Raw genomic sequence first — 22,204 nt, 5'->3', positions numbered from 1 at the left:
AACTCCAGTTATTTTCAAATATAAACAGCGCCTCTTTGTTTTCATTAAAGGTCAGATATTGTTTAAAACGCCCAATAAAGGAAGCGTGAATATGCAAATGTGCATTGATAAGGTCGATATTTGAATAAAGCTGATTCAAAAACCTCTCTTGACCTTTTATTAACTTGTTTTTGAATTTTTTTCCATCCAAGAGGAAAGAGGTGCGTCGAATAAAAATAACAAGTGTGCTCAATGTTTTAACCATCAAAAAACAATCACTCTTTTTAGCTCTCATATAAATACATGTTGTGTAATTTTAACCAAAAACAAAATCGTAAGTTACCAAAATATGGCCTTAAAGGTGATAACGAGCGGAAATGACGCTTCACCTGAACCTAAGAGCAAGAAGTTTGAACCAGATAAGAATATAATCGTTAGCCGAGACAAGTCATTTAGGCCGCCGGGAAGCTTTAGAGGACAAACATGATGATTGTATTTAGTTGTTCAGTAAATCAGTAACTCACGTATATTTGTGGAGCAACTGTTAATCAATTCAAGAATTTTTTTTATTTTCTTTTCAACTTGTTTTTCGTCCTTGTGACAAACCGTAGCAGGTTATTCCGACTAATCAACTTTATATTTATAAAGAAAGATTGCCCCAAAACAAACTTAAGACATCATGAAACACTATCTTTATTTTATTTTTATTTTTTTAACACCGAGAACACAAAAAAAGAGAAGCCATGGTGAGGAATTCTGCATCTATGGGCTTGTTGTTCAGTGGAGTCACTCTTCTTCTTTTTTTTTTTCCCATTCATACCAAGCTGAGTGTCGGACTGTCATCATGTTAGAGTGAGGGAGGAGAGACCTTGTTCTAAACAATGGGAAACATTCCCGACATGACGATCACTATTGTTACACGCTAAAACGATACGGATGCAGCAGGTAGATATTGAGAGAGCATAACAAAGCTACATTATTACACACACACGCACACACACACACACACACACACACACACACACACACACACACACACACACACACACACACACACACACACACACACACACACACACACACACACACACACGCACGCACGCATGAATTCTGTGGACAAACACGTGTTACAGACATTGAGTTCTCCATGGCAACTGGTCTTTGATGTATGTGTCCCGTGTTCCCAGAGCCCCGGCCGTTTCTAACCGTCGGCTTGCGCGCACACACACACACACACACACACACACACACACACACACACACACACACACACACACACACACACACACACATCACACGTTTAGATGAGAGCAGCGGCCTGAGGATATGGCGTGGCTTTCAGAAGGAAAACACCAGCGACTGTCGCTGGGGGGGGGGATACAGCCACAGAGCGAGGGGCGCTTAGACGACGACGTGACAAAGCTGGAGCGATTAGAAAAGGTTTGCCGGCTGCAAGCGTCCGGGCCTGTGTGCTGAAGATCAGAACCACGGTGTGGGTTATCTGTCCGCGTGTGAGACGGTCCTCAGTGGCGGACGTGTTAAAGTTGGTCCGTTGTGCGTACGTTACTGAGAAAGTCACCGCAGTCTTACTTATGCAGCAGATCATTGAGTTATTGGCTGAACGCGGATGACGCTACTATGGTGGAGTTAGGGAGGAGGAACACATTTTGAACGGTGTGAAAGTTCCACCGAGCGTCGCCGTAGTTACGCGATTAACTCTCCGGATGCAGCGGCAGAGAGGATTAATGAGAAGATGAATTATTACACACATCGTCACAAAGTAGCTGTGAGATGTTTATGGGATGCGTATCGATCCGCTAAAGTCACAGTGATCTTACTCACACGGTTGTGTGTCGCGGTGGCCCAGTAGTCTGAGGCGCTTAGCACAAATCCAGCCGGAGACCTTTTGTTGCATGTCGTCCTCCATCCCTCCGTCACTTCTTCTCTCCAGCCTCTTGACTGTTACACAGTCATAAAGCTCTAATTGCCAATAAACAGTGGAGAGGCGATACCTTAGCCTGGCTCTGTCTCTCAAAGCACCTTTTTAAAGGTGCTATATAAATAAAATTATGATTATTATAATACCCACTCGGGTCATACCGTACGACTTGTTAGCAAGTATGTAAAGAATGTTAATAACCCTTGTGTATTAGTTTGAACAGGCCCTCGTGAACTGTACAAAAAAAAGCTCCTCAAATATGCCGATTTCTTGCTTTTTTTCATATTTTTTTTTTTTCATCTTACAAAACTAAATATCTTTGGGGTTCGATTGGGAAAACGACATTTGAAGAAATGTTATGTTTCCAGTACTTTCTGGCATTTTTTTTTGGCCAAACAATAGATCGATTATTCCCCCCCAAAAAAAAGAATCAGCAGATTTAATAGATTATGACAATAATCGAAAATTGTTGCCCTGATTGAATAAAGTGATAAAGTGACTTAAGGGATCATTTCATTTCCTAACTCAAAAAAAAAAAAGTGTATTTAGTGTAAAAAGTAATCTTTGAGAAGACTAAACCAACTGAACTCACATGGAATGTAAACTCTACCAGATGAACCACATCAAGTCTTCTGAAGTAAAGATGAAAACAAAACTTTAACTCGTTTAAGCGTCATACCAGCTCGTAGTCGGCGCCGGCTGTCCGACCTCCTGTCGGTGCGTTTTGTGTACGTCCTGAGTCGTCGGGCCGGTTTTCTCTGGAGCGGCGTTGAGCCTCGGTTTAGCGCTGTGCGGTCAGCTGGCGATGCCATTAGTTCACTTATCCTCTTGCTCTCAGCCCTTTGGAGATTTGCCGCTGTTCACACAGAAGTGAACAGCTGAGTTCACCTCAGCCTGTTGTGTGTGTGTGTGTGTGTGTGTGTTGAGGAAGCGCACTAATTGGTTTATCAAGTAGGTTTCCACTTCTTTTCTTTCTTTTCTCTGCATCAAACACCACTTTCTGATGTCCTGTAGCTAAAGTCTATTCCGTTTTCAAATAACGCTGAGCTCAAGTGGGATTCATTTTTGAAATTATATATATTTTTTTTTAAAAGGTATTCCGCTCCAAATCACACCGTGAACATTTACTGTGTCGGGATTTCAGTTAAAAAAAAAAAAAAAAGTGTCCATTTGGGAAATAATATAACGCCGTATTAACTTTTTCTTTGCGGACCTTCGCCGTCTGTTTTTTTTTTTTACGAGTCTTCTCGTGATACTTCAAATAAAGATCTGTGTCTCTTGCCACACATGACACGGGCGTCTCCTCAGACGTCTCAATATCCTCCCCTGCATGTCGTGGGACTCGGCTCCTCGCTCCCTCCCTCCATCCCTGCGATGCTTTAATTACTTTATCCCTCGTTTCTCTCATCACCCTTTCTCCTTCATCCCATCGCCCCGAGCTGCTTCTCATTCCTTTTAATTAATCCACACAGATTAGACACCTTCACCCTGCTGTGAATGAGTGCCACACACACACACACACACACACACACACACACACACACACTCACGCCCTGACAATCCCCTGTAGACAATAACAACTTTAAGTGTTCTTGCTTCACTTTGAAAGTTTTTTCTCTGGAGAGGATGTAAAAGCCCAGGTCTTACTGTTTGATATTGTGTGGATTGTCTTTTGATAACGGTGGTTTTGTGTGTGTGTGTGTGTGTGTGCGTGTGTGTGTGTGTGTGTGTGTGTGTGTGCGCGTGTGTGCGCGCGCTCAGGGCTCCAATGGAAGCATGCAGCTCATGGAGACCGAGTTTTCCAAAACTCTGGGAGAGATGGTGGCCCTTCATCTGCATCACCAGAAGAGCATCCCGGCGTTCCTCTCCGCTGTGACCCTCGACCTCTTCAGCCGACAAACCACAGTCTGAAGTAACTTGACTCAGACACAGACACAGGGCTGTACATTAAAGATGGGATTAGTTTTGCTTTTTATTTTCCTGTTTTCTTCCCGCTCTTTTCTTGTCTCAGGTCAATATTCACAGTGTTCTTTCTACACTAGTCGGGTGCTGTGATGAACACCTTCTTTGATGGAATACCTTCCATCTTGTATTGAAAAAGGCTTCAGAAAGCAGCTTGGTTTTTCCTATTTGTACGCTGAATATTTGATCAATGAAACATTGAGAAATCTATTTTTTTTTTTTTTATGTTTTATTATTTTATTTTATGTGACAAAAATGTGACGAAAAAAATTGTCATGAAAATGTCACACGAGCCTCTGATATTTGGGTTGGCATGCTTTTTACAGTGCGACAGTTTGAGGTACACTTCCCACCACGTTAAACACACACACACACACACACACACACACACACACAACACACACACACACACACACACACACACACACACACACACACACACAGTTGTGTGTTTAGCGTTGGTGTGGTCCTCTGGATCTGCAGGAGATGCGTTCTGCGTGGACACGACTGAGGCTTTGACTCGTTCTTTTGAGTCCTCTCTCTTGGGACCTTTTGTAAAAGGTTTGTGGTTACAACTCATTCCAATCCAGTGTGAAAACAAGATCTGTGGATTCTCTCTCTCTCTCTCTCTCTCCTCTCTCTCTCTCTCTCTCTCTCTCTCTTTTATTAAATAATTTAATTCATGATTATTTTTGCTTGAATTGAAGATGAAGTCTAAACTCTCTTTTCCTTACCGTCAGAAGAGCTCTTTTGGCCTCTTCTAACGAAAGGTGTCGATGAAAATAAAGAGATAAAAACAGACGGCCTTTCCCTTCGTCACTTTGAAAACTGGACCGTAAGAACATTTTTTAGTATTAGAACTGCAATAACCTCACAAAACTCAAAGTTTACAGTGTAGAAGCACAACCGGGAGTGAGCTTTGGCACCGTGTTAAAAATGTTCCAAACAACCGGTAAAAAATAACTATCGCTGAGAGCCGATGTAGTCTTCCCAACTCCATCACTACCCGGGTGTAGAGAGTTAGTAAACCTCTGTTACAGTTACATTACTGCAGCAACCTATGGCTCTCACGTGAGGCAGCTAAAAGAGTAAAAATAAAAAAAAAAAAAAAGAACCGCATCAGTCTGGATTAAATTGATTCAAAGAAATCAATAGTTCTTCTTTTCCATCACAGCGTTAACCGTTGTGTCCTCTCCTCACACACACACACATTCATAGCAGCACCTCACCAGGGACGCTCTAATTGTCTGAAGTTCACTAAAAGTGCTTTTATTTTGTCCTACCGCCTGTAACCTTTTTGACACAGAACGAAGTCTTTGGACGTTGAATCGGATCGGAGAGAACTGTAGATGCCTCCCGTGTTGTTGTTTTTTTTTTTTTTATGTTCCGTTGCGTGTTTTGGCGTGAGCACGGACTCCAGATAAAGACGAAGGGGGGGTGGGGGGACAAAGAGAAAAGGCAGAAATAAACACGAGGTGAAGAGGGGAAGCGGGGGAGCCGTCAAATAAAAGCGAGAAACAAAAGGAAGCGAGCGGAGTAAGAAAGCCACTTATCACAGCGGACGGTAGAAGAGCTCCAGCTGGTGCAGCCATATGTCTCGTGAGAAGACATATTCTCCTGTACCGCACACGCCCACATACTGTCCTTGTTATTTTATTTGTATGTTTTCACACCCCACGCAGCTCTCACCTAGAGATAACATTGGAGAGGTTTTTTTTTTTTTTTTTTTATAAGCTGTGCGATGTAAGCGGTACTGTAGCATTTTGTGGCTTCATCACTGCTGCGCTCATTCAATAAAACTACTGTACCGCTTTACTGTTTTAAAATTGAAATGCAAATGTGATCAATAAAGCGTTATGGGTGAACTTGACTGGAATGAATATTCATGTTGCAGCGACATTAATGCTGCGACCGCGACACGCAGCATCCTACAGTCTGTGAGGAACTGGACAAAATTTTCACCACTTTCGTAGATGCGAGGCTGTGGGCCGTGTTGCCAGGTGTGTAATGGTTCTGTCCGGTTCCCCCCCCAAAGGCCGTCAGACCCCAGATCAGCAGGTAGACTAAAGGCCTTTGCACACCCCAAGTCCTTATTATCTGTCCGGAAAAAAAAAATGACACGATACGAGCTCAGGTTGTGTCGATGGCTTTGAGTCGTTTGACCACTCACTGCCACCGTAAACGCAAACATCATCATCATCCAAGAAGGTCATCTGATCAGCTGATTGACTTGGTTCATTGGTCTCTCAGCGCATTACGCTCGACAAAGTGATGGTGATGGTCGCAAAACAAAGAACGCTCGAAGGATTAGACGGTTGCGATTGTTCTTTAGGCTGTTGAACGATGTCATTTATTCGTTGGATCCATCTGGTGCACTATCTGGTGCAGCCTTGTTCTCCATTCAGCTTTGTCTCGTGTTGCCGTTTTTTTAGCAACAAAAAGCATCGGACTGTGCGCAAGATATTTTGTGAATCCGGCTTCTGCGATTGCGTCTGGTATTGGCCTCATTCATGCATTCAAATTCACATTCCAGGTTAGAATCTGAACGCATGTCTTTTTGTTGACTTTGCAATCATTTAAAGGAAAAATAACATGACATCCATCAAGTGTGACTCGAAGACCTCTACCTGGCTGAACTAGGATACCATGGTCCCCTCTGGGGTTGCAGCCTGCCTCAATTCTAGGCAACACGGGTCAACCATCCACAAAGTTGCACTGGTCCAGTATGTTGCCAGTTGTGTGGCAACCACCTTTTTTTATGCTGACAAAGAACTGTCTGTTTGGATGTGGAATTTCACCTCTTTGTCCTCAGAAGGAAGGAAGCTGTTGAGCTGAAGAACAAGGTTTTTTTTTATTTTGGGGGTTCTACTATAACGTTGTAAGAAACAACTCAGATTTGGGAAGCGTAGAGGAAGTCATGAAGTAGTAATCCTGCTTTTTTTTTCCCCTTTTTTTTTTTTTATCGCCTTCACGGCTCCTCGGTGTACGAGTGTGCTTACACTATGGCCCTCCAGCTATAGGCGGGAACGAGGAGCTCTGTTTAAGTCGCCATTCATTGTTTGTTTTTTTAAAAGGTTTTTGCTTGTAGTCAATTTAACAAACCGATGGTTGGCTCCATTTCAACCGGTGAGAATTAACCGACCCGCGAGTTAATGAAATAACGGGAGAAGTATCGTCTGAGCATGATGAAGATCAGCGGTAGTTACACAACCGGTAGGAAGTGAATGACGCGTCGTCAAAGTTAAAACCTAGACGGGTGTAGATAACGGCGGAGGAAGCAACTCTGCGCCCATCCTCTTGATATTTTTTCCATGGCTGTAATGTTCTGTTCTTTGAGTTTTGCCTACAAAGGAAAAAAAAAGATTTTGCCCCCCCAGCTTTCATCCATGCCCCCCCCCCCCCCCCCCCCCCCCCCCCCCCCCATTTCATTATTCCACTACCTGTGTAACCTTCATTGTCTTCCTTCCCCCCTCGTCTTCTCTGCTCTTTTTCCCCTTCTTTCCACTCTTTTATTCATTCCTTTATCTTTATTTCATCAGCCCATCATCTCTGTCGAAAACAATTAGTGCGCCCCGCTGATATCTCATTAACTATAAATGAAGTGGTAGACTGAGATTGAAAATGCCAAACGCTGAGCTTTATAAGCTCTGCAGCATACATCCGATTTCTCACACCGATCCTCATTTTGAAAGGCATGCTTTTTAAAAAAAAAAAAAAAAATGATTTGCAGATGATTTGCAGCAGGAATCATTTCGAGGCAAGCGTTAAATCTTTAAAAGCGATTCTCGTGCATGTTTCATTTATTAAAAAAAAAAAGGTATAGGGAGTGGCATTTCAACTTCATCTCACAGATTATTAATTATTTTTTTTCCACCACAGAGCAATATTGATAAGTGAGCCCTGCTGCGAAGAGACGTCGCCACCACAGAGACGAGTCTCAGCTGGAATCAGAGAGGCCTATGGGACGGAAGGAGGGACGGGACGCGTCTCTCTTTCATCTCTAATCCCTCTTTTCTTCCAATCTATACCTTCCTCGCTAAAGTCTTCATCTGCCTTCAAATCGCACAGGAAGCTCTGCGCCTTGAAGGGATTCTTTCTCCCACTTTCTCCTACACAAGTCCTTCTCAAAAGTCCCAACAGAGAGAGACGGAGCAGCTGTCACGCTTCAGTTCAGATCCCAGTTTCTCTTCTGGGGTTCCCCGAAGAGTAGAATAAGCATGAAGCTGTGCTCGCTGGGAAAGGGGGTGTGTGTGTGTGTGTGTGTGTGTGTGTGTGGTGTTGTGTGTGTGTGTGTGTGTGTGTGTGTGTGTGTGTGTGTGTGTGTGTGTGTGTGTGTGTGTGTGTGTGTGTGTGTGTGTGTGTGTGTGTGTGTGTGTGTGTGTGTGTGTGAGAGAGAGAGAGAAAAAAAAAGCCTATATGAGATTTTTCACACTTGGTTTTAGTCCAACATTTACCTGAAATAGTGTTTGTGATTGTAGATGATCATCCTTTATTAAAGGATTGTTCCTATTTATTCCAACGTGGGTCATATTTTCACAGTCATTTCCAGCTGTTGCAATAATAAGTAAACGTTCATCACAGTTTACCCACAACCTACTGGTTCATATTTGACCTGCTGTACTTCCTGTAGTTGTGCACACATTCTTTTTGTTCTTATAAATGTGGGGTTATTACCAACATTTACGGAATTTAACCTGATTTAAACTCGATCGTCGGTGTGCTTCTTGAAAGCACCAACGGGCCGAGCTTTTAGAACCTGCTCCTTCCTCATGACAATGACATAACTGACAAAACCCCAAAAGGGAAAAAGAACGGTTTGTTCTGATGGATTACCAAACTCAACCACATCTCAAGCTCCTGCAGGCTTTCATGCTTCTCTTGCATGATTATCAGAGGCTCCCTGGAAGGTGGGGAATCAGTGTTTGGAAAATGTTGCGCAGCGATGCGGATGGTTTTCAATTCACTCCCAGGTGACGAGCATCTGATCACTAACCTGCAGGGTTAAACCGCGAGGGTGGCAGTGTGTAGTGAAAGAAACCGAAAGCAACGCCGACTGCTCTAGATTTATTGGAATTTTTCCTGAAATACAATATACTTATCAAAGCCAACTAATAGATGCTTTAATGACAAAATAAATGCATATCTCTAAACAAAGTGACTTCAAGCTACACTAGAAAGCTTATTATCGAGATGGTTGTTCATGTCCCGATTATCTCGGCCCAAAAATAATTGTGATTCCCAATATTATCTTGATAATCTTCAAATATGCTGTTTTTTTTTAAATAAGGAACAAATATTTCTACTGCATCACAGATAGGATACATACCTTCTTTTCATGAACAATCGATCTTAAGGTGGTCCTGCTTAAATATATGAATACAAAAATTGCATTTTGTAAGAATGTCGTATGTTAAAAATTCCTGTATTTTTTTTAATCTGGCTCTATTTTTCCACTTCTTTACCACGGTAGCTAGTAAAGTCATCTTTTTCCAAGTCATTCACGACAATATTCACGATTATCCCGATAATGGAAATTCACCACCATCAACTCATTGTGTGTTTTTTGATCTTCTAGCATCCCATTCATCAGCCAAAGCATGCAATACCCTGTTCCTTTTAAAAAAAAAAAAAAAAAAAAATGTTGGGGGTATTTATTTCCGTCAGCAGTGGCTACGAACTCATGATCATCCTCTGGCATAACAATTAGCCAAGGCTAATGGAGCGATAATGCACTCAGAATTGGTACGGGACCAGGAGAACAGATTTGGACGGAGCTGCACCGGGGGGCCAGCGTTTATACCTCTGATGATGGAGCTCCACAGAGCACTTTCACTAACACGTCTCTCTCCATTCATTATAACGCTTTGGAGCCGTGGCGGTGCTGAATGTCTGGCAAGTGTAATTCTCAGCAGCCGCTGCCTCTAATCCTCACTCCCAAACAGTATATATGGCTGATCAGAGGGCCGGTGGAAATGTGGCGGGCGGGTCTCCAGGCAGACTTCAATATGGCTGCCAGAGCTGGAGAGTGACAGTTTGGCTAATTAGAGCGCTTTTAATTTGCACCGCCTTGATCTTTCGTCTTAACCTCCTTCAATCTGGGCGCGTGTGCAGGAGTGCGTGCCGGTGTGAGCGCCGGTTGTGCGTTTGTACATTTTTCGAGCAAGTTTCAGTGTCACCTGGTGTGGTAATTTTGGAGAAAAAAAAAAAGTGAGCTAGTTTGAGGAAGGCTAAAAGAGGAAATATCTGTCTTTCAGCCTCCATCACACTGTCCATCCTCCGCTTATTCATTTAGTGAGTGTGATTCAGTTCATAGCTCTCGCCTCGGTCCTGTTTTTCTGCATCTGGCCCCGGATCCACACATAAAGCGCTCCTCGTGCTCTCTTAATGAAAGCAGACGACCTCCAGGGTCAACAAGCTCCGGCTCTAGTGGTTCAGTGGTCGTCTGTGTTTTAAAACTGAACGCAATTAGCCCTGTTTTGAAAAGACTTTAAACTAGCAGTTGGCCCCCTCGTAAAGCGATTTAAACAGGAGGCAGTTAGATGCTTTCACCCAGTCAAAGATGAGATAACCACTGTAACCGCTGACCTACTAACTCACAAGTCATGTTGTTCGCCTCTCAGCCAGCCTCGACCTTTCCGCAGTGTTCTCTCACTTACCCTGTACATTATTAATGCTGCTTGGCCTAGAGTGCGTGTGTGTGTGTGTGTGTGTGTGTGTGTGTGTGTGTGTGTGTGTGTGTGTGTGTGTGTGTGTGTGCGTGTGCGCGATGCAGTGAGACACAGGCTCCTCTCTTTAGCGGGTTGATTTTAATACGTAGTAATACAGTGGTGAGAATGTTTCCTGTTATGACTCTTAACATCGCCCTCTATCAAGCCGCCTCCTTTCACAGGCTGACCCACATTGGGCGCTGACGGCGAGCCCGATTCACGTTCTTCTCAAAGGTTATTTCACAAAGACAACCCCTCAAGGCTCTGAGAGGAATCAAAACACTGGAAATGAGCAAAGAACCCTGTGTCTCTGTCCTCTTTTATCTTCCTTAGCCCCTAATTCTTAATTCCGTTTCCTGCTTCTTTCTGTTTTTTTGGTTTTTTTTCTTTCTCTCCCTCCCTTTCTGTCCTCGTATCTTTTCTGCCCTCCGTCTCTGCCGGAAGTGTCACTGCAAATGCCACGTGGAGAATGAAGGAGCGCGAGTTATTGTTTGTGCCCGGGGAGGGCCTCTTTTTGTACTTGTGGACGGCTGTAGAGCGACGGGGGAGTAGACAGGCAGCAGCGCACACATGAAAAAGACAGATATTTTGGTCACTGCGGCTCCGGCTGTGACGAGTCTTGACAACTACTTGTGTTCCAAACTCCTGACAGCGGGGCGAGCTGGAGGCTCCCTTCTCCGCTCTGCGTCAGACTGCTTTGATAGAGACCGCATCTAGAAAGGGCAGCCCTCAACCACAGCACTTCAAAACTAGACTTAATGTAGGTTCTCTTCCAACCGTGCGCTGCAAGTAGCACCAGGAGTTGTTTGGCTGCCCTTTTCAACCACCTCCACCGGGTACGGGACTGAAATCTTTCATTCCTGCCGGACCCGGGAGTGCTCTTTAATAAGCCGCCCCGCGTCGTGTGCATTTCTGCAAATATCACGTGTAGTTTTTAAAAAGTTCAACAACCAGAATCAGATCTCCAAAAAAAAAAAAAGAGAAAAGTTTCAAATGAAACAATTGCAGTGTGTCGGTACAAACGGTGTGTCTCGCTCTCCCGGCAGCCGTTCAGTTTATAAGTTCGCACCACGACGTGAGTGTTCGTGAGCTCGCCCGTCTGCCTGAGCCCGAGAGTGAGGGAGAGATCTGAGGTGCCGTAAAGGGAGGAAAATGAGGTTTTGGGGAGAAAGATGATGTAACCGTGGAGACATACCAGACTCACCTGCCCTGGGTTAAAATCACACAGGACAGATAGGAGATGTAAGGATAATGAAAAGACCCTGTTAGGACATGTTCTCGTCTTGATAGAAGCCTCCCACCGTCAGGCCCTTAAGCCATTTGTACCGCGGCAGTTTAAAGATAAGGAGTAATGAACCTCTTCGGTGTTGTACTGAAGTTGCAATTTTCTCTCGCTCAGTTCACGATGGAAAAGGATTATGCTCTTGCACATGAATTGCACCACCATTATGAATCTAAGGGGTTATTTCACCTGAAAGAGATAAGCCCCTGGTCCAGGCTTACTGTACTGTGTCATTGCCCACATGTGCTTTTGACAGTGAAATTGTATTATACATTTGAAATGTAGCATGTAGCTCAATTACATGCTCCTCTACTCTTTGAGAACCTTTCTTAATGGAGCGGACATTTAGATTTTCCAAAAATGCTTATTCGCTAGAAGCACATTTATGTCCCTTTTCACAGAGTCACCTGTTTGTACCTGTGCTGTAGCCCAGTGTTAGCACATAGCTATAGCCCTGCTGTCTCTCGCTATTAGCATTACCCTACATTAGCCCTAAATATCTGGTTAATCTCTAAGTATACAGTTCATGTGTTGCGTTTAGCACCAAGTAATGGAGCCCAGAGTCTGGCCTATTTTGTTTTTAAAATCCCAGCAGATACAATCACCTGTAACATGGTGCTCTTTAGGGATGTTTTCAGGAAAAGGCAGATAGCTTAGCCTAGCATAACTCTAGCTCAGCTCTGTTCACTAATTTACGCTTTATATCTTGATTGTTTAATCCGTACTCAAATGTAAATTCAAAAATAGCAATTTGTGGTTTTATGGATAGTTGGCGAACCACTCGGTGAAGTGACTCGCTAGACTCTCCGCTGGCTGCTTGGATGGTAACAACACCTGCTGTTTCCCCTCAGTCTTTATGCTAAGCTAAGCTAATCACCTCCCGGCTGTAGCTACTCGCTAAACTGAGACCAGTCAGCAAGAAAGTGAATCTTGTGAAGTGACGCTTATTCCCCAAAAGGTCAAACTATACCTTTAAGCACTTTAGATCATGTTTAAAATGTAAACAAGTTTTATAAAGTTTTGAAAAATGATAGCTGACAACAGCAATGTTTTTATTATAAACATACTTTTAAGACTCTAATGTGGGTCAAACCCAGGATTCTACTTCTCCCGAAATGCAACTATATAGTGTGTGCACATTAGACCTTCCCTGCGTTATGAACACCTGTATTTTTTTTTTTTCAAACTCCACTCCGCCAGTTTTGTAACCCAGGCTTTGTTTTCACAATACTGATACCAGTATCAGGTATCATCCTGTTAATGTGCTTATTTACTCAAACTCGTAATTGTAACTACTCTGATACAACCGCACCTGAGAGAGAGAGAGAGAGAGAGAGAGAGAAATTCATATTTTCGGCTAAACAACAGCGTCATGTATTATATTTGATTTGTTACAATCTGAAAGCATGTTTTATTTTCGTCAGATATTCCTGTCCATAATGGTATTAAGTACTCATATCTCATATAAATACTTGTACTTGGTCTGACAAAAAGTGGTATCGGTGCGTCCCTGTTGAGTTCTAACTCAGTTAAAAACAAATGTGTTTTTGTGAGAATCATTAAGGATTTTTTTGTTTTTCCTTTTGTAACCACGGTATCACACAGTACTATAACGTGTGCTTCAGAAAGTGAAGACGCTGCTGCTTTGTCCTGCCGTCTCTCCGAGCAATGCACTTACCTGCGTCATGCACAGTAAAGCTTCTCATTAACGGTCTCTGAATGAAATTGGACGGTATAACTGTAGAAAACTGCTGTGTGGGAGGAAACACAGGAAGTTAAGAACCCCTGTTTGTAACTAAAGGTAGCCTAGATTTCAGATGATGATGTTTAAGCTGCTGACAGTTCAAACTCAAACCACGTCAAACCTTTTGTTCGGCACAACACATCGTGAAATTGCTGGAGAAATAGGTTACATCATCAAGCATTATATCGACACGCGTGTAGTTCTTCACACACACAAAAATATTTTTTTAAGTAATTTTAAATGCTACATTTTCTTGGCCTATAATACACCACACTTCAGAGCGTGTGCACTCCTCCTTGGATGGATCACTTGCTGCTGTCAAATAAAAATCCAGCAAAGCAAGCATAATAATTCCTCTCACCAAGGACACGCTCCGAATAGGCCTTTCATCCACAGTGCCAATACAACATGACATTACTTCATTTCTTCCCTTTTTTGAAGTCTTTCTTGAAGCGGTATTTTGACGGAGGGTGCCCCGGGTTTGTCAGTATCCATTTTCATCCAAGTTTTCCCGCAGCGCATTTGGCCCATATTTACGTTTCCCCAGATTTCGCTTGGACTGAGACATGAAAAGTGTAGATGTGCCAAAATATTATTTTTTTTATTTAACGGGATTATATTTAACTACAAGCCAAAAAAAAACGGTTCACAGATACCAGTCAGTCATGGATTACCCAATTTGAAATATTAATGATTGTGATGTTTTCATGTTGTGTGATGGTATAAAACTACAAACTACAAGTTATAAGTTAAAGCAATCATTATTGAACTCTGTTTGACTTTGTGCAACCACAGAGTTAACAACATATCAGATAGCAGGACACTGTCAAATTAGTCTCATTTGCTTCTAGTAATACAGAGTCAGACAGATAGTTTTGGGTAAATCTGCCTAGGAGACAATTCTAAACAGACGCATTGCTGTTGAATTTTTTACCACTTAACGTTTCCACTTATCTAGTAAAATACCTCAACATCTACTTGGATGATTGGTACGTAGAGACATTTATAGAGATTCACAATGCATCCTCATGACTTTTTCACACACGTTCCCTTCAGGATGAATGGTAAGAACTTTGGTGGTCCCTTAATTTATCTTCAAGCTCCCATCATCGTGGTCAAAATTCCAATTTGTCCAGTGCTTTCGTTTATGACCAAATACCTGCAAAAAAACCGAATGACTTTTCCCATCAGCCTCAGCGGTACACAAGCATGGCAGCATGGAGATGTTAGCGTTTAGCCGGAAGCCACAGTCTCACAGATGTGCGAGCGTGGCCGTAGGCTCTTTGTGTTGTTTAAATGGCTTGATGCTGTGAGCACCTCGAACGCAATGTCATTCATCTTCATTGTGTTGGTTGGAGGCAGATACGGGAGACGGGTCGCAATCTGGGGCGACTGAAACCAAAACTCTCTGTGTGCCAAGATGCCACTTGAGGTTAGGGTTAGAAAACATTGTTTTTGAACTCTGCAGGGTCACTTAGCACTCTGACCGGACGAGCTGTGGTTCACAACGGGTCCAGCTAGACTTTACGGCTCTACTCGACCCAATTGTTTGGTCGAAATGAGCACAGGTTCAGCGGAACCAGGGATCTGAGCCGTCCAACGTATGCGAGTCAGAGAACTTCAACATCGTTCACCGGGGCAATGGAATTATCATTATCATCATTTTATCTGTGTTGCTAAGCTGTTACTGCTGATATTGGGAACGGCCTTTAGTTTCTTTCTACAGGGTCAGACTAAACCACAGCTGCAGTTTACAGCTCTTCTGAGGACGCAGCGATCACGTGACTTCAACACAGACAGCACAGGTTTAAATCCTGAACCTTAAACTAGAGCTAAGCTTCTGAAAGAGCAGCAGCAGCCATGGCATGACTCGGGCTTATTGTCTAATTGTTTGGCAGTTTTTTTCATTCTCCGAAACAGTGTCCCTATTATTTTGGGAGGTAATCCAGAATAATAGGGACACCGACCATCAACAGTTTTCACTGGAACTACTTCATGGACAACTTTTGACAGTGTGGTCTGTGGATTGTTCACAATAACGGGGGAACAGTGATATGGACTTTTTTTTTTTTTAACATGTTTTTACAAAAAAAATGAGCACCACAATTGTGTTCCTCCTCTCCGTTGTGTTGTGGTGGAAGCAGACAGTTCAGAGACTAATATCTCAAAACCTTAACAAACTGCACCACAAACTGTCCATTGCTTGATAGCCGCAGATACATGCTCATGATTTTGGCAAACCGACTCGTTAAGGGTGTGCTCAGGCAAAAGCAACCAATCAGACATAGAAATGAAATGTGAAAAGTCCTGAGTGTGTTTTAAAACTTCTGCCATACGTACGGTTTCTCCAGGAAAGGAGACGGTGAAAGAAAAGCTATTTTATTGTGCTCATTTAAATTTTTTGACAAGAAAAGAAAGAAAGCCTCGGAGAGATCCTATGGCAGAGCGTTCTCTCTCTCTCTCTCTCTCTCTCTCTCTCTCTCTCTCTCTCTCTCTCGCTCTCTCTCTCGCTCTCTCTCTCTCGCTCCTGAGTCATTCACTAGAAGAATGTAACACAAGCATCCGCTGAGGATTTCCTTGCATCATGCTCCGTTGTTTCTGTCCGTTGTCAGTAGGACCTCTATTTATTTCCACTTTCTAGGCATTGTAGTTTCAAAAAACAGTTTATCTTCTTCACGCTTCAAAGAATAGCAGTGCTGATTAGGGTCACTGGCGACTGGTTGCCTCGACCGTCAGCTTGTTGTTGTCTGATTCCAGACGAGCTCTGCTACTCTCTGACACGGGAAAAATTCAGGCCATTATTGTTCATAAACAAAACAGGAAAAAAACAACAACAAAAAAAAAAACAGTACTATAATACATCGCTACATTGATATTACTGTTACTCAAAGAATGCTCAAGTGAGGCTTTAAGAATCAAAGCAATTATAAAATTGCAGTCAGGAAAGTATAAGTTAAGAAACCAGGAAATTCTTCGATTTTCAAAGCAATGCTTCAGTTAAAAAGATCAAAAGAAAATCAAATGTTTTTAAGGCTGTTGTTAAGTTAAAGCCACAATCTGGGGCGTGTAATGCAGAAACAACCGCGGCTCATCTGTTTCCTTTTGGATCAGAGCTGGATTGTTTGCTGCAGCAGCAGAGGAACCATGTTATAGCTGCTGCAGTATAAGGAGAGGGGGGAGAAAAACAAAAAACACACACTAATGAATGTGCTTTTTTTGCAGTGCTACAAACAGCTGTGGTGATTTCACTAACCCACGATTATGGCTTTAACTGGGCTTAATGACTTGAGCATTCTGAACTCATTATAGCAGAGAAAAAAAAACAATTTTATACAGTGTTTCCATTCACCAATACACTTTCCATTGTTTTTGCCAGCTCTGTTGTTTTCCGTGGTGTAGTTTTCCATCGTCGCTTCAAGGCTGGAGTCATTTCTGTTTCAATTCAAAAAAGTCCTTATAAGCGTTTGTAATTATAAATTGGTTTGTCAATACTGTGAAAACTTCAAGCGCGTTGAATTCAAAAATCCAATGAATTGAAATGTTCTCGACTCCATCCCTGGTTTACAGTCCTCTGAAATGAGTTGCCGTAGCGCAGCTCCGTATAGAATAAACAACAGTATTCTTTATCACATTTTACTCCTCTGTTCAGCCTCCAGTATTTAGATCCCACAGATATACATGTAGTCTCTTATCACGTTTTACTACAACACTTCTAATATCGGGAACATTTTCCGCCGAAAAACCTTTGATAAGGCAAAACCCCATCGCTGTTAACTTCAACAGACGTCTGCAGTGGCAAATTTTGGGCTTCTCGCGGACAACATTTGGTTCAATTTGGTGACGCAAAAACTGACGTGATGAAAGTCGTCCATGAGAATCTGCCCTGAGTGGTCAGATCTTTCGCTTTTTTAGAAAGCCAAAATGTCCATTATTCATGTCCATGTTCTGAGACGCGTGTGGCCGTTTGGAGAGAGGTGTCTACCGGACAGATGAGGACACCGGTCGAAGACAGCTTGTACATCAGAAAACAGAGATTCCAGCTGCTAAACAGTATTAACTTCTCAATGAATACATTCATCTGCGTGTGGTTGTGTGGGTACACTTGAATGTGTGTGCGTGTGCGAGAGTTGTTACTGCGAGGGTGATGGTGGGTAAACAGCCGGGGGGGGGGGGGGGGGGGTTAGGAGCTATAGGGGTCAATTTACTACCACAGTACTTTGGTCTTAGAAATGATTGGAGGATAGAAGGGGAGCGGTGAGCCAATGGGGTCGGATCGTTTTGTGCAAATTGTCTGTCGTTCTGGCAAACTGATGTGTGTCGATGTGAAGGAGAAGAGGTCTGTAAATAGTAGTATTTAAAATCATTTCAAATACTTCTTTGTGATTTGTCAAGTTGGCACAACGGCACCACAGTGGAACCAGATGAATCCCCAAAAAAAACCCCAAAAAATGGAAGGAGAGAAAAGAAAGAAACGATTTGTTGGTAAAACACAGTGGAGCTACAGTGTATCGGGAAGCTGAGAGTTTTAGGTCTTTTCCTAAGAGTCGTTTTTTGATTTTGAACAGTGCAGGTATGTTTCCCCCTGTGGGAATTAAAAGACATTCATTTGAAGATTTGAATTTTTAGTTCGATTTTCAAAATCAAAAACGTACCGTTTGTAAGTGAGCAGGTAGGTAACTAACTTGGGATTCTGGTTTCTGAAAAGTCTGAACGATTTCAAAACCATGTTGTACAAACAAAACAGTCACCTCTGTTGCAAATATAGAACTTCTCTCTCTCTCTCATCTGTACAGCGGTCCCTCTTTAGGAGGATGAGGAGCAGGTGTAGCGGGTGGGGGGGGGGGGGGTTCACCAAGAGGAACGACGGGCCTGTTTCTTTTTTTTTTTTTTTTTTTTGGGCTCAGCAGAGAGCACATTCCTCTCGGTAGAAAAGAAGAACTGAAATGTCTCGTCCATTATTCTGTTTGTCTCTGTTGGTGTTCGCTTCTCGGCTGAGAGGCTCGAAACAGTCAAAACACAGTCACACGACAGAGCCATGCCATATTCAAATCATAGAATATTAATGATGTGGAGCATAGGAATAATAAGAAGACCAATAATGTAATAAGAATAATTAATAGTAATAACATATCATTCTAGGTTTTTAAATTCTCTATATAAAAACAGTGGCGAGGAGACGTTGGTACACAGTAGGGCTCTACTACCCCCCCCCCCCCCCACCCCACTTGGTTGATTTGGCACAATATACTCACTTCCTGGTGAGAGCTACCTACTCATTCTCAGCACAGTTGAATATTACTGTTGCCTGGCGACCCATCCAGAATTTGTCATTTTGACGTTTTAAATCTCCCAAATCATGGTAGATCTTTCAAATTGTCTTCATTTTATTTTTTTTCTTCTTCTTCGAAGCAGCATCGCAGGGCGCGATGCAAAAACAACCTTTTTCCCCGGCAAGGCAACATCTTAATCAATCCACCGCGGCGATGATAATTGGAGAGGTTAATCTGCCGTGGTCAGGTGTGATGAATGTCAGTCTTCGAGGCAGATTAAAAGCGTAGCCAGGCGGTTCAGGATGGGTTGCCTGGCAACATTTAAGGTTTCTGCTCTTAATTTGTTGATTTTATTTTTTTTTTCTCTTCATTCAAAACTTAGTACAAATAGCTACATAAGTCTGAGCTATAATGTTTATTACATTACAAAAAAAGTAACTCAGTCTCTCTATAAGCTATGATTTTTGTTGTTCAATATAATATATTAGTTTGGTCCTCCTTCATGTTCTCAGAAGCAAAGGCTTGGTTTGTGTAAAGTGTGTGCGTGTGTGTGTGTGTGTGTGTATAGATGTATGTGGGCAGTTTGATTCCGTAGATCCTGCGAGTTGTGTGTGTGTGTGTGTGTGTGTGTGTGTGTGTGTGTGTGTGTTTGTGTGTATTTACAGGTCGTTTTTGTATCAGTCTGTGTTGTTATTTTCCATCTTCAAAGTGTTTGGGGTCTCCAGATGTGGGATCAGGTCTTCTGCTGGGCGGACACACCCTTCCAGTAGTCCAGTATGTCGTGAAGATCCTCATCCTTGGCAAACTGAACCTTTCGCCTCAGGGCGTGCCCGGCTGCCACGTATCCCTCGTCCTCCATGGACGCCTGCCGGTGCCTCTTGCGGTGCAGTTTGAACCTCTCCCACAGCCCCAGGGTCGGGGTGCAGAGGAGCCCTTCGTCCTCCTCGTCCTCGTCTGGGCTGGAGCAGTAGCTGAGGTTGTGGTACTGGGGCGACAGCGGGTAGTGCGGCGACAGCTGGGAGTAGGCCAGCTCCCGCTGCTTGGCCTGCCTGCTGAGGGTGATGGGGTCTAGCATGGAGGGCTTACGGCCACCCGGGTGGTGGTGGAGCTCCTGCAGGATCTGGGGGTGGTGCTGCAGCTCCTGGAGGTGCTGCTGGGAGCCGGGATAGGAGTGACGGTGTTCGTTGTACTGGCGGATTCTCTGTGCTTCGGCTCGTAGGATGGCCGCTGCGGGGGTGACCGTACGAATGGCCTCTCCGCCTCCCCTTTCCCCTCGCTCTCCGGTTGAGGTCCTCTCGATGTAACGGGTCTCTGACGAGTGGTAGCCTCCCTCCGAGCGGAATGAGCGCGGGCTCCGGGCAGAACCAGGAGAAGAGGAGGTGCTGGGCCTTTTGGAGGTCGGAGGTGCCTCCATGCTGTGGTGTCGCTGCAGAGAGTGGTGATAGCTTCTCCCCCTCTCTTCTCTTCCTCCTCTTCCTCCCTTATACACCGGGGAGAGGAACTCGCCTCCTCTCTCTCTCTCTACTTGCTCAGAGAGAAGCACCAGCTGCGGCTCTGCAGTAGAAACCGCCCCTCCGCCTGCAGAAGAGGGAGACTTAATCCCCTGTTGGAAGGAGGTAGACTCCGATTTGAGAGCATCTATGCAGTTGTTGATGATCTGGTTAACTTTATCGACTTCTTTAGCGATGGTCGAGATCTCCGCTACTGAGCCCTGGGGATTCGCTTGTGGCGACATCTCTCTTTCTCGCTCCCGTTCTCGTTCTCTCTCCCTTTCGATGCCAGACCCTCTCACCTCCATGTAGTTTAGTTTGGCAGGCTTGTGCGCCGGTGTTTCTATCACCTCCTGCAGCTTGTACGGATCAATCTCACCGCCCTGAGGAAGGTAAGGCATTCTGGACAGACTCTCCCCGGCACCGAGCTTCTGGGAAACGGATCCTCCGCTCCCTCCCTCTATGTCCCCTTCTCCACCATACTTGAGCTCTATCAGAGTCCTTTGGATCCTGCTCATCTTCCTCTCCTTCTCCTGCATGATCCTTTTCTTCCTCAGGCAGTGGACAACAAGGCCAAGAAAGAGTAACATGCCAAACAAACAGCCCAGAATAGTCATAATGTAGTGGGTGGCCGACGACTGATTGGCTATCCTCTCTTCTCCGGCCCGGCGGCCGGTGGAGATGGTCAGACAGGTGTGGTTGAAGCGCAAGGAGTTTCGTATAGAAGCCACACAGTATGTGTAGTCGGTGTTAGGTTTTAAGTTCTTGAGCTCAATATCTTCCCTTTGATTTTTCAGATTCTGGATATCTGTGAAGAAGCTGTTGTTGTAAAGCACCAGGATGTACATTTTCCTGTACGGGTGAGGAATCTGAACCGTGATCACGGCGCTCGAATGAAGCACCTGCTTTAGCATCATTAACGGCTTGGTGTCCGAGAAGATGGGGCTTAAGTTGATGACCTCATCGGGAGGAGTCCCGGAAGCGCAATCGTCCAATCCGCAGGGAGAGGCAAAATCTGGGGGCAGGGTGGTGGAGTCCGCCATGCCAATCGTGTAGTAGGTCGTCACGCTGCTGCCGTCGTCGGTGCAGACGAGACTGAGCACGTGCAGAGCGTTGCGTTGGGCCGGCATGCGGGGGTTCTGGCTCAGGAGGTTGTAGCCGAAGAACCCTTGAGGGGAGTCGCACACCATCCTCTCGCTGGTCCTGTTGGGGAAGGCTGAGAGCCAGCGAAGGAAACCTAGCAGCTCACAAGAGCAGTTGAAGGGGTTGGTGTAAAGTTCACAAGTGGTCAGCTTAGAGAGTCCAGAGAACAAACTGCCATCCAGCACCTGGATCCTGAAAAGGAGCAAAAGGGAAAATCATAGATTTTTAGATACAAATTTCACCTTCATATACTCTCTCATAGCTGGAACAATCAATTTCAATAAGTGTTTTCACATATTCAGAACCTGGCTCCTGTACAGAGTTCTGGTAAACTCACTTCTTTCTAACTCCACACCCCAAGATTTTCTCATTTTCAAACTTGTAGTCTTCATACTCCTCCAGTAACATCACTGGAGGCAACTGATCCGATTTATATTTTCTGAACATTTTCCCACATATGCAGTAGTATTCCTCAAGACTTGTAAACAGACTTTAATGATCAAAATCTACAGGCTCTTGCTTCAAATCCACATGTTACTTAGTCTTCTTGTACTTCAGTAAAACATTTTCCAAAATTGAACAAGCCCCAAAGAGCAGTTAAACTTCCATTCGGCTGTTGCTTTTCAGTCAAGAGATCAATAGCAGTTAAGGTGCTAATAGTATGAACAAGACAGTTATTCCCACTGAG

The 22,204-nt window shown here is 43.9% G+C and overlaps 2 protein-coding genes across 4 annotated transcripts in view; one reads left to right on the top strand and one right to left on the bottom strand.

Moving 5' to 3' along the window:
• Nucleotides 1–8,102, top strand: part of mad1l1 (mitotic arrest deficient 1 like 1) — a 47,485-nt gene extending 39,383 nt beyond the window's left edge. The window contains exons 18-19 of one of the 2 annotated variants that reach the window (XM_068737430.1): nt 3,680–3,830; nt 7,760–8,102. In XM_068737430.1, coding sequence (XP_068593531.1) covers nt 3,680–3,829 — 150 coding nt within the window. In that variant the 3' untranslated portion in view covers nt 3,830; nt 7,760–8,102. Of the gene's footprint in view, nt 1–3,679; nt 3,901–7,759 lie in introns of those variants that run through there. The other variant, XM_068737431.1, reaches the window with a different exon arrangement.
• A 6,089-nt stretch (nt 8,103–14,191) lies between these two features.
• Nucleotides 14,192–22,204, bottom strand: part of LOC137892373 (protein ELFN1-like) — a 37,941-nt gene continuing 29,928 nt past the window's right edge. For both annotated transcript variants that reach the window (XM_068737440.1, XM_068737441.1), the window contains one exon: nt 14,192–21,708. In XM_068737440.1, the coding sequence (XP_068593541.1) occupies nt 19,617–21,708 (2,092 nt within the window). In that variant the 3' untranslated portion in view covers nt 14,192–19,616. The remainder of the gene's footprint in view (nt 21,709–22,204) is intronic.

Source organism: Cebidichthys violaceus, unplaced genomic scaffold (assembly GCF_023349555.1).
Source record: "Cebidichthys violaceus isolate CVI_PGR_0920_01 unplaced genomic scaffold, fCebVio1.0.p SCAF_79, whole genome shotgun sequence".
Lineage (NCBI taxonomy): Eukaryota > Metazoa > Chordata > Actinopteri > Perciformes > Stichaeidae > Cebidichthys > Cebidichthys violaceus.
The sequence above is the reverse complement of the archived record's forward strand: the minus strand, read 5'-3'. Positions and strand labels throughout refer to the sequence as shown.